General features: G+C 42.9%; 1 protein-coding gene across 1 annotated transcript in view; it reads right to left on the reverse strand.

Moving 5' to 3' along the window:
- Positions 1 to 320: 320 nt before the first annotated feature.
- The window catches only part of LOC107188935, a 37,615-nt gene continuing 24,654 nt past the window's right edge, over positions 321 to 13,281 (reverse strand). The window contains exons 6-7 of the mRNA XM_015577335.1: positions 12,995 to 13,149; positions 321 to 421 (exon numbers count right to left, since the gene is read on the reverse strand). Of these exons, the coding sequence (XP_015432821.1) occupies positions 321 to 421; positions 12,995 to 13,149 (256 nt within the window). The remainder of the gene's footprint in view (positions 422 to 12,994; positions 13,150 to 13,281) is intronic.

The raw sequence follows: 13,281 nt of genomic DNA on the forward strand, positions 1-13,281 counted from the left end.
GTTCGCGGTGAGTTTGCACCAGCACACGCACGGCGATACCGTGGGAATCATCGAATTCGACGGGATTTTCTTCGTTCACGTGTAAATCAGTCAATTTAAAGATTTGTAAATTTTCAAAAGTTTGTCATGTTTTTCCACCGAACTATTTCCAACGGTTTTACTGTTAAAGAGCATGAAATATACTTCTTATACCTTTTATATACTTTTTTAATGGTATTTACGCAGAAGGAACGGTTTGATAAATATTTACACGTTGCGGAATCCTCGGCGGAGAGAGAGAAAACAGTTTAGACTCGAGAAATTGACTCACCTTAGTATTGTCATCTGGTGAACACGTAGCTCATCGTTAAGTGAATTAGCCACAGGTTGAGAAACGCCCTAGAGACTCCGTTCCCGTCGTGTACCGCCGCAGGCAGCTCCCCTGAATCCACAGAAAAGACAGAAAAAAAAAACACGAATTGAATAACGTGGTAGCGTTTATATCAGTCTTTTTTCGTCACGATTAAAATGTCCCCTTTGCGACGTAAACTTCATCATTTTTACTAGAACGTAAATATATCTTACATTCACTGAGAATACAGTATGTTTCGGTGTGTCTGATCCCTACGGTTAAAATGGAATTAAATCGTCCTTCCTGTTTTTCCTTTATTTCATTTCAGGATCTTCATGCAAAAGCCAGGATCATAATTCTACGAGGAAAAGAATTACGGCCTGGTTTGCGAAATCAGGACATGAATATCGAACCTCGCGTTACAAACTACCCTCATAACTGTCCTAACCTATTCCACCCTGACCCTCCGCACATTCTTCTCCCTAATCCTTGCATAGAAATGACTGTACCCTACCGTTCTACACGATCTTAAATTCTATTTCAAACTTCGTACCTGTTGAAACGCCGCTAGGCGTGCAACTCCCACAATGTCACGCGATTACACCAAAATATTATAAGAAACATTCACTCAGGTAACACATCACTGCAATATGCGTTGAAAAGAAATTGACGTCAACTGATATTCTTACCTAATTATTAATACATAATGGTAATGTGGGATTCAGATGAGCTTCGTGAATCAAGACTGTCGAAGTGTAATATAAATTAAAATATATTTACCTAATTGTAAGTATAAAATAATATGCTTTGTCCAAGAATAATAACAATGATCCATTCCGCAATCCACTCTGTATAAAATTCACACTGCTTCTCTACAACTTACTGCTTCGCCACACGAAACTACACTGCCATTCTTCCATTCGACATATACCTAGGTCACTCGCTTCTCCCTCCCTTTTTCTCATACCCTTAAACCTAACAGATGTCACCGTTGCAGCGCCCACAGGTCATCGACGCCTCGAGTGCCATAAATTACCTGAACCTAAACAAAACACTACGCCCTTACAACAGGCATCTGTAGGCCTCCTTTTTGATAAAAATAAAATACTAACAAATAGATATTCCTTTCAACATACCAATTATTTGTCCACGAACACCTATCCAACTTCACCGAAAACCGTGCCAAATTCACAAAAAAAAATCTAGCTTTCCTTGCACCAAGTACTACAACAAAGAAATTCACGATAGTTCATCGAAAATCACCGAAGAGAAATTAACAAAACAGAAAGTTCACAATCATTCGTCAAGAATCACCAAAACAAACTGTAAACACAAATTAAACACACTTTCGACCCGAAAGAAAAGCACTCGCAACCCGTTCTATACGTCAACAGAAATTCAATTCCCTACCACATCGCTACATTCGATAAATCTGCAACAAAATAAAAAAAAAAATAAAATCAACCGTAAACTCTCACGGAAATCGCCGCAGACTTCCATTTATCGTCACATGTCACGAGGGTAGCAGGCACTTTAATCGCAACGCGGCCAACAACCGTCATCGATCGCGTTATCAAATCCAATCGATCGGTGGAGGGACAGCGTCGAAACAAATTCCCCGCGTAGGTCGCGCGATCAATCCGAGCCATGGAGGGCTCTCCTCGTCGTCGGTATCATAGAGTCGGGCCTGGTTCGTAAATCACACGGTCGTATATATTTTGTTTTCCAGCGTGGCCGGCGACAGGCTTGTAAACGCTCGCTTGGTAGCCCCGGAGCCAGCCAGCTCGCGCGCACGGTTGCTCGTGCCGGCGACAAGAACACATTTGTCATTTCATTAATGGTTGTTCCGTCTATAGGTTTTCTGTCAGGCGCACACCGCCGCAGCTTGACGTATTTTGGTGGCGTCCGTTTAATCGCACTTCGACCGAGTTACGTTTCCTAGATAATAGTTCCGAAAAGGGGAGGTGGATGGGGTGGGGCTTCTCCGTTGGCTTTCATGAAATTAGGCGGTCCTTATTAATGGCACTTCACGCGGCGGTGGCGGCGCCCGGGCCTATCCGTTCGCGCTTCTTCCTCTTGTATGTTCGTTCAACCGGAAAACGCATCCTTCAGACCCGACTTAAGTCCCGACGCGCGGGTTAACATCCGGCCACCGTGCAGCTAACGTTCTCTGCTAACGTTCGACGAGTTTCCACGATTCTTGCCTCGTCGACGTCGAACTTTCACGAGAATGGAGTGTGGTGACGCTCTTGCGCTTGTGTATTGTATCTCTACGAGATATAGCGAGTTCGTGAAAACAGCAGGTGTTTGGGCCCTTCACGTATTTTTAAGTATTTTGAGGGTAGTGTTGTTGGAGACCTAGATGTACATTTTTTGTCTTCTTAAATAGTTTTAATTAGACCTATGAAGAAAGAAATATTTCAAATTTGAGGAGGATTAAAAGTATTGTCAGACATATGGGAAAATAAAGTAAATAGGATTAAATAAGTACACGTTCAGTGGCTTGTAACCTCAAGGAACAATAACATAACCTAGTCAAAGGGTTATCGGAAGCGATAGGGGCTATTTAAGTGATTAGAGTTTTTAGAGATTTATTAAAAAAAAGGGCGTTATCTTCCGGCACCCCTAATAGAATTCTTTCGCACCGTGTATAGTCGTTCGTGAGATATCCAACTTACTATTAGCTGTGTCACCGTGATCAAGATCAGGATAATAGAAGATTGATCAAGATAAATAGAAATTTTCCTCCCAATTCTACCGATAAGTAGGTCGTAAGGAACCGTATAAATCTCTCCAGAAAGAAGTAACCAAAAGCATACCACGGTACACAAAAATAAAACTGTACCTAAAAACCGTATGTGTCACATTGTCCTTTTTAAGGAACTACATAACATATCGGAGACAAGCAACCGCGCGGATAAAAAGAGACTCAAGCACAGATTGGAATGGAACTTAATCACCGGTGTCGAGATTCCCGCTCGAAACAGCGATCCGGCCGCATTGTCGAGCATTCGAGGCTTGGCCCCTTCCCCGTGATTATCGATCATTCGATTCTTCCGTGGGGATCGACGTACGGCACGTCCTTCCGGTTCGACCGGTGAGATAGAAAACGTGCCTCTGGCCGGTGTCCAGGATAGCTGCGGAATTTGTCTCTCTTGATTCCCTTTTCCGGGGAGAAGCTTCTCTTCCACGACCTTTCCTTTCCTTCCACGGAATTTTTCAATTCGATGCGCCCCCCTCGGTGGTGTCGTCTCCTCTTTCATCGGTTCCCGCGACTTATCCTCCCCCTCACTTCCCTTTACACGTCTACTCAGTTTTCTTTTCTTCTCTGTGAAATTCTTCCTTCCGGCGTTTCATCGGCTGCTCCCTTTGATCTTTCAATTTTCCACGGCACCGTCTGGTCCTCGAATTCGCGATTTATCCGACCGATTTCCGTGACATTTGTTTGCCGCGGCACGTCTTTATTTACCTCGATTCCCGTCGCCCTCGGTTTCAATACTATATTTTTTGTTTGCTTTTTTCTTGTTTTGTTTCGGCATGATCCTTTCCATCCTTTCGATCGATTGGCCCATCCAGCTACTAGCCTTTCGTCGTCTTTAAATCTGTCACAGTGACCCCACACGGTTTCTTAAGATTTCCCTCGGACCGTTCCCGTCCTGACCCCGTTAGAAACTCCACAAGTTGACCTCTTTAAATTTGACCATCGTTGCTTGGTTGGGCGAATTTATACCTGGTTGTGGTCGATGATTAATTTTTCGTTGGATTATTGATTGATCTCGTGATCTGTTTGGTAGTCGTGGCACGAAAGGAAAGGTACGTACTTTGGGTACAGACCGAATCGATCGACCTAATTTTATTCTCGGCACCTATGATATGCGGCAGAGGTCGATACTTTCGTTATATGATAGATCACGTATTTGAAAATGGAGAAAATTGGAGAAATATGATGGTGCAAGCGGCATTGGAAATTCCATCTAATCGACCGAACTTTACGGTACCGCATCAGTGGAATTGAATATTTAAAGGTTAATGAACCGATTGCCGGCTAATTTCATAAAATTTCTACGGGAAAGTTTCAGTTTTCAATATATTCCTTTGACACGTTCTGATGTTGCGATTGATTAAAATGTCACATCTGAGAATGCTGTATCGTTTTTAAACATCCGTGTGGGACGCCTGTGTATTTTACATTTGATATTGTTCCGGATGGTGTACCATAGCATGTAATTATTTACACATATTATTTAAGTTTATCAGTTTGGAATTATTTAATTCTTCTTCAATTATATTTAATTCCATTATATCAGATGACTCTCCTTCATTTTTGATAACATTAGGTTGACTCATAAATAACTTGCGCTTCGCTTCTTTAAATTTATCTCAATTCAAGGTATTTTAACAATTAATATCAATCAATCTTCCTCATTACCTGTGAACTTAATTATTGGTGTCCAGTTTACCTGAATTCATTGACCATTGTTACTTAATTGCTTTTTAGTAACTCAGTGTCCTTCACAGAAGTTATTTGTTCAATTTTCTCACTTCCTGCATTTCTGTCCTTAATCTCCACTGCAATTTCTTTTACTTTTACGCGAGTTACTTTTATTTCAGTACTTGAAACAAATCTACCAAGTGGTAGGAGGTCCTTCTCCTACGTCACTTTTTCCCCTAGTGTAAGCAGAGTCTGCTCGCGAGAGTATATATGTATGAACGGTTTGCATAATATTCCAGAAAACAAGAAAGTCGTGCCGGGGTCACGGCAATTGGGTGCAATGAATGCCCCGCTAATCAATGGACAACAGCCCCCTGTTCATGGGAGCAATGTATTCGCAGCTTGCCGTCCCACCGGTTCGGCCCATTGTTATTTCGATTCGGCCCGGTTGGATACATTTCCTGCACGCAGTCGAGTGCGCACAGCGGGGGCCGACCGGTGAGTGCACGTAGCAGAACTTCCTATTGACCACTTCCTCCGCCGGAGTCAGGAATTCCAATTCCCAACCCTCGTAGCCGTGTGTTCGCAGCCGCAAACTGCGGATCGTCCAGCTCCCTTTTTCGAATCCGCGACCATCGTCTCACGCCTCGACACTTTTGCGTCCCAACCCCTTTCCTCCACCGCAACCATTTACCCTTAACTGCTGGTACGGAGAAATTTACCCTTCGCGCAGCTTTGTTTCCAACTACTTTGCCGGAATACTTTTCGAAACGTACATACCAGTGGGTTTCGTTTACCCAGCCGCGCGTTATGACTATTCTGTTGACTCCTCCTTTTCGGAGGATATTTGGTTAAAATCTCCCGTAGACTCAGCACGTGATTCTTCCTTCTAGTCGGCAAAGTTTGCACTCGTTTTTTTATTCCGTTTATGCGAGGGAGAGACTGGTAAGGCAATTCGTTTCTGGGTTGTTTACTGCGTTATGTAGGGGTGAAGGTGGAATAAGGTAGATTTCAGAGGTGAATTTTGCCAACGAAAATTACGGTGACCGCCGAAATTCAATTCTAGCTATTTTCATATACGTTATTTTGGTAGTGTCCTCTGTAAACGTTCCTCAGATTTCAGTGAAAATAACCCAGACCGAACATTCCGCCGCTTCTGGTTCCTCTTCAGACCCTTTTTTCCCTGATAAAGAGGACGGGATCCTCGTCGTCGACGTTCCATCATATCCTGGCCCGACGATAAACTCGTCAGAATGACGTCCACGAGGGTAAAAACGGAAGGTCCTGGGTCAAAAGGTCCGTTTCGGCTCGTACACGCGGCCACAGTCTTACCGTAGACGAAATCCTCGTTTCGGAATCACGCGGCGGAATTTACTATTGGTCACTTCCTGGCCTCGTAACTTCTGCCTGGGGAGCCGAGATACACAAGGAACACGGAGCCCTCCCGCTGCTATCGATTCCATTCGAACAGAATCCTCTTTCGAAACTCGAACTCAAGCACGCTGCACGCCCGCCGAGACAGAAGTTTCTGGCTTTCAGAGAGTTCTCCGGTACCTGTTCACACGGCCTGTTTTTTGTCGTTGTTTTCTACAGGTGTTTGTTCCACGGAAACAGAACTTCCCGTGTCTATAGTAGCCGTTAACATCGGTGTCGGATTAGGACGCTCGTCGCGATTAGAATGGCTTTGGGAGGGCGAACTATTTGACAAGTTCTAAAGTGCCTTGCAAAGTTACCTGTGTACTACCTGACACTGTCACTGACATTACGAAGCTTCCGTAGGATTGGAATCCTTGTTTTCTTGATCCTAAGATTGTATAAACCAGAGCTTATCAAAGTCTCGATATTTCTAACCTTGTCGAGTTTCCCGAAATTTAACCAAATTTATTTAATTTAAAGCTAGAACCACGATATTAACACATTTCTATTTCGATCGGTAAATCGGAAAATTTATAAATTAATTAAGATTTCTGCACGTTCGTATCGTAATAAAAATTGCAAGAGATCTGAGAAAATGTAATGTTATAATATTTTAATTATCGTTGTAAGGGTGTACTGAGAAATTATTTTGACTTGTTTGGTAGTTCTAGAATTAATACTTTTCTGTAAATATTAATCTTTTGTTGCCAGCCAAGCGATATCACCTAAATATGTTTAATGTACCAGTAAAAGTGTTAAGTGAGCTTTGTGGAATAATATTGGAGCTACTCTTGTAATCCCCAAGTCTGCAATTAAGTTATCTTACACCGGAGTTTAGATTCCATTATAAGATAATAAGTTTAGATTACAGATCAACTTTTCTTATTTCTTTTTTCTTGAAAATCTGCTCGACCTAATGGGGCCACGAACCAAGGAGAACGCGAGAATAAATCGTAGACGGAAAACACCCTGAAAGCCTGTCCACGAATCAAGCTCACCGCGATTTAATCAAGCGGGACACGAATTAGGGGGAAGGGTCGAATTATCGAGAGCCGGGTGTACTTTAATTAGACCCACCGTGTTCTCCAGCCTTTGATTTACTTCGTGGCGGAGGCCAAGAAAGAGAAATTAGTAGATTAAGTCGCGACGTCACGGGCTTGGCTTCCTTCGCCGTCGAAGGGATCCACCTCGAGGTTCGAACGTCACCACGGAAAATGGTCTGGAAAGCTCCTGGTGTTTCTCGTCACCTCGTGAAGTAAACCAGCGAACGGGTAGTCGTGATCGAAACTTCATCCAGCCCTGGTTTCTCCTTCGATTATCGAAATTCCACGAAACCGAGGCACGTAGAGACACTCACTTATCCGATGTCTGAAGAGTCGACGTGACACGGTCGTTGCATGTTTCATCGTGGATCCTGGACGTTGGTTGCACTCGATTGAGAATTTTGAATGAATAGAAACCATTCTACTTTTATATGTCACTTTACAATTAGACGTTTGGTAATTTAAAATGAAGGATATTTAAGATATAGGCGTCGAGCTAATTTCATTCATTGATTGCGGAAACAGTAGTAATTTAATTGGTTAAGTTAGAATCGTTTGAAGATGAGAAACGGAACTGTAATTGCGAATATCTTTCGATCTATGAGGTCGACAGTGATTCGAGTAAGGATAGGGTAGAAATCGTCCAAATCGTTCGCGGACACGAATACCAGTCGATTTAACCCTCTCCAGTTAATAATCCATCCGGTTCCCAAATGTCCAATCTGCGTCGTGGCTTCGAACGATCGTCTAACACGAGATTCGCGAACGTTTTAATCACGAATTTCCCGTGCAACAAATGGTTATCGAGTAAATTATGGAGTCGTTTCGGTCTATGCGAAGAAACGTAACAGATTCTGAATCAGTATCGAGTAATTACCGATCTTCTGCCTGGCAATAATTAATCTTCTTATGCGGTGCACGGTTGACTCGGCCTGAAATTGGTGTAATTCACTAATTCCATAAATTACACGAGGAGCTTTGAGCAATTAGGGTACGTTTGACGTTCAGCAAATTATAGACGCTGGTAATCCACGTTCTATTGTCTCGTTCCCGTCTTGTATACAAGTTACAGCCAGGCATGGGAGTAATTAAGATGATGTACGATTCATTGAGGTTCATTCAAGCCTTCCATGCGCTGCTCTCGCGAAATAATCGCTCCCCTTCAATACCGGGAAAATTTCAAGTTCCTCGGAAATGAAGCTTCAAGTTACAAAAATTTTATTCTACATTTTAGACTTATTTCCTTACGTATAATCACCCCCCCCCCCGGTTGTACCACCAGTTACAATGTATCAATATACAATCGTCTTCACCTAACAATGACACAATTTTCCATCGGTCACGTTTATTCTTCCCAGCGAAAGCTTCCAAGCATCCCTCAGAGGCGACAAATGGTCGCGACTCGAGGGTCCAAGATAATGCAGATTATCCAGGCACGGAAGGGGTTGGCACTCAGGGTGGGGATGTAATCTTTACGCGCGCAGCCTCGTCCCGCCGTTAGAGGGTCGTCGTTCCCGTCGACGACGCACGTTTCATGAAAATGGAAACGGTCTAATGTGACACGGCGCGGCGCGGAACGAGAAAACCAGACCACGGGAACAGGAAGAAGAACCCGCTTGAAGAGGCGCGCTGAGCCGTGTATAGGGGATGAAAGCGACGTCGACGGACCAGGGGATGAGGTGAGGGGTGGCGTTATCGTGCGGGCCAGTTTTTTCTGCCATTTGCAAGCGTTATCCACGGGAGCACGGTTCCGCGGGATCTTTGACTGTTCGTGACTGCGCGGCCTCTGGGGTTCTTCTAATGCCTCCTGACCCGGGGCACCGAGCAAACCCGCCATAAGAACACCGCTTCCACTCGGACGGGCGTAATAAGGTGCTCCTGGAAGATGGACGATCCCACGGCACGTTAGATCCCTTCTACAGATCCTCGAGACCGACTCGTGGCTAAGGCGAACACCCGAGGGAGGTTTTCTTTTGGGAACGGGGGAAAAAACTACGCGGCCACGGTGGAATGAATTTTGATCGAACAACGGAGGGGTAACGTCGCGTGTCGCGAGGCCGAGGAATACATATGGCGGTGTTGGATTAATGAGAAGCGATCCGAGTGACTTGTGTGGTGTCGATTATGAATCTTTCGATTTTTCTTTTTTCTTTTTTATCAACAGACAGATGTACACTTTATTATTGATTATTTCGAGCCCATTCAAGCTTCAGCAAATAATTTTATTTCTTCGTTGAACATTGCATAAAGATAACTAGATTTGTTTCAGTGAAACCCAAACCGGTAAAAATAAGTGGAGTTTGGAAAAATGTTGGGATCGGAAGCCCAATTTTATCCAGTCTCAGTCGATTCTAAAAACCGAGATTCCGGTTGTCGATAAACTCTTCCATTCTGATCTCAGTGGATCGGATCTCCATCGTTTACAATCTCAGAGGTCGGATCTTCGTTCGAGATTTCGGGGGGCAAAACACGAATTTTTCTGTTATTTCTCGGATTAGTTTCGCGACTGAGATTTCGTATCAAGGAATGTTTGTTATGTTTATTCAGGGTCCGTCCAGAATTTTAGAAGTCACTCGACACGATTTCGATGAAGGAATCGATAAGAAGCTGATGCCTCTGGAGACATTTTCAAGGGGTTTGTACGTGCTCCCTTCGGTCGTGGCAATCGATACCCGACCTCGCTGCGATGGAAAGACACGACGTGCACTTCGGACAGGGTTCTTTTATCTGCATACGGTACCGATCTGAAGTTTCGAGTCGCTTATTCGACAGGAAGTGAACTGGAATGATTGAACGAAGAAGATTGAAATGAACTTCGTGAGGAGTTTACTTATCTGATATTATTTTACTCAAGTCTGGAATAATGGTGATTTGGAGTTAAACGGTATTCAATTTTGTATGCCTTTGCTTCACGTCGAAGAGACAACAGTGTCCGTTCGTCAATATATTTAACATATTTTCTACCAGATATACACATACTGAAATTAAATTGCTAGGTACCGTGTTTCGAATCAATCTCAAAGGATCACGAAGTTCGCCAGATAATTTCACTACAGATTCCCTTCCACGTTCCAACTCACTGCGCGATATCCACGATGACTTCACAATCCCCAGGGATAGGCAGACTGAATTTGTAAGTCGGGAACTAAAGAAAGAGGTCAAAGTAATTCCATCACGGATTACCCTTCTAACGATCAGATTAATCTCACGTTATCCTTCGGTTCCTCCAGCGATGGTGGCCAGAAACGATTTGTAATTCCAACGAGAGTGAGGGACGGTAATTAAGAGCTGAGTCGCAGAAAAACAAGGAATCGAGACGTGGAAACGTTCGAGATCGTTCAAAATCATTAGACGGTCCTTTCCTATCATGACAGATCTTCGGGTATACATATATCAATGTATAAATACATGTACAGGGTGATAGAAAAAAAAAGGTTCATAACTTCTAGGGTAGATAGTGCTCGCCAAATCATAAAAAATAGTCCTAATAAACATAGGTTGAAAAATGATTATTTGCAGAGTTATAAACAATTTTTGTTTCGGTTAAAGTTAATGACTCTCGCTCAAGGAGTCATCTTACCGTATAGACACTAATAAAAATTCTCGAAAATCTTCTGTAACCAGAACAAGAAGAAATGATAAGATCATTTGGCCTATCTATCCTAGAAGTTACGCATTCTTTTTTTCTATCATCCAGTATATAAAAAAAAAACGGATGAAGAAGCCGGACGTCCCTACCGAGGGCATAAATGTCTGTTATGTCTAGGATCGCACAATCGAACGGAGGACGGGCGAACTTCTTTTCTGCGACGAAAAGCGGAAGGATTTCTGACGAAAAAGCGCTTTTTCGTGAGAGCTTTCAGCTCCTTTCATCCTGAAAACGTGAGCCCCGTTATAATGTCGCGACAGAACGGCACACGCTGGGTTCTCCTCCTCCTTCACCTCCTCTTCCCACTACCTCCTATGCTTTTCGGGATTCACGTGACTCCCGCTGATACGGAAGAACGTATTGTCGTTTCTTCTCGCGGACCTTCGATCTTTTCTCCTGTCACCCGTCGTCGCCGTCGTCGTCGTCGTTCTCGCGCTCGTCTTTTCTGCGGCCGTTTTTACGACGACGTTTATAGCCTTTGAATCGGTAAGTCGGCAGACGGTTCTTCTATACAAATTGCTTTTTACGATTCCGATAGGTCGCTATTAACGTCCGTCTTTCCGTATTTTTATGTGTCCAAGGATTAATGTACTGCGGACTAGTAAGAATAACAGAACTTTATAACTGTTGTTCACCTTATCACTTGTTCTGCAAACAAATTTCTCAGGATCTGTTACGGAATAGTGGATAATTCTGTTCAGGTATTTATACTGTTGCGCAGAAGTTTCGAATCGTTTTATAATTTTTCTTGAAATTCTTCCAGACATTTCCTTGAGACCCTAATTAACACTTCCGACAATAATTACAAAATTGCTTACATTTTGCTTGTACAATTTTTCTTGAAATTCTTCCAGAGATTTCCTTGAGACCCTAATTAACACTTCCGACAATAATTACAAAATCGCTTACATTTTGCTTGTACTGAACACGATTTATAACTACACGAGTTCATTTCTTTTATTATGATCAATCGTTGTCGAAAAACAGAGCATTAGTTCTTCCATAAGAATATCGTTTTGTATATTTTTATAATAATTGTCTGTAATTGTTGTCCAAGTAGGATAAAGCATTAATTTTCTCTGTAATATTTTCACTGCAATTAATAATTGTTTCCTTGTTTGCAACACTAATTTCTTCGTAAGTATAACGTTAAATTTTTGTCTCTAGAAAAATTCCTCGATATCCTGATAACCAGCCAAGAATAAAGAATTTCGAACCACTGCATGGCCGAGATGGCCCACCCTAATTGTAAGAGAAAAACTAGACACACGATAAATCGCGACCCCACCCCACGGAACTGGCCCATTTTTTACAAGAATCGCTTTTTATCATCTTCTCGAGCACTTTAATATACGATCGCGCGATTTAAATTAATGAATTTTTCAACGCGACCGCGCCACGGCAAGGACATTAATTTTCCCCCGCGATGGTATTCGACCGCTCGATGGTAATTAATATCCGTTCGCGTGAAATTTCATTCGCGGAAGTAATTTAATACCGTATCGGGTCGAATATCCGACGGGTCGCGGGAGTTAAGAAACAGAACGTAAGTATTAACGTCGATGATGGATCTTTCTTGGAAATATTAGCCTCGATAGAGAGCTCGTTGGAAAACGGCCTAGGAATGAAAGCTTCACTTCCTATCAATATTCCTGCATAGCTTCATTCGAGTGTAGATATTCGCGGACTAATTTGTGAAAACAAGAATCTAGTATTCTTTATGTACATGTGAAGTACATACAGTGTTATAAAAAGATTATCTCGTTATCTGGCAGAACCGAGCATAAATCCTAAACAATTGAAAAGAAAATAAACCCTTCTGTCTGTTTCTCCATAGATGCATTAAGCCCTCAAACTAGTAATAAAATTTACAAACAGAAGATCGATATGACACGAACAGCATCTACTTTGAATCTCAATATTCGTTTCCTTCATATGAAACAATCACAAGAACCCACCACGAAAACCCTTCCAACCATTCCTCGAGCCTTCGAACCACTCCGACACAGAACCTCGTGAACATCAATCTTCTTTCAGAACCTTCGTAAACACACTCCTTGCTTGCCTGATCTCCAGCTCGCTAGGGAAAAACCGTGTAAATTATTATAAAAAGGACAACTCACCGTTGAGCACGTGCACAGCGATGGTGGTGTTCGCTTTTCCTGGCACCACGCAGCTGTAGTTCCCCGCGTGTCTCGGGCTGGCCCTCTCGACGACCAGAGTGCTGACGATCACGAGGACATCCTTCCCGGCGGATAGTTCTGTGGTTCTGTTTTCGCTGAAATTAAGATACCTCGATTTCAACCCACATAAAATAGACTCTTGATAACTTTCCACAATTGGGGCTGTCGGAGAGGGAATTTCTGGGTAACGGAAATTTAACAAATGCCTTCGAATCGACGAAGGATTA

Source organism: Dufourea novaeangliae, unplaced genomic scaffold, assembly GCF_001272555.1.
Source record: "Dufourea novaeangliae isolate 0120121106 unplaced genomic scaffold, ASM127255v1 scaffold125, whole genome shotgun sequence".
Taxonomy (NCBI): Eukaryota; Metazoa; Arthropoda; class Insecta; order Hymenoptera; family Halictidae; genus Dufourea; species Dufourea novaeangliae.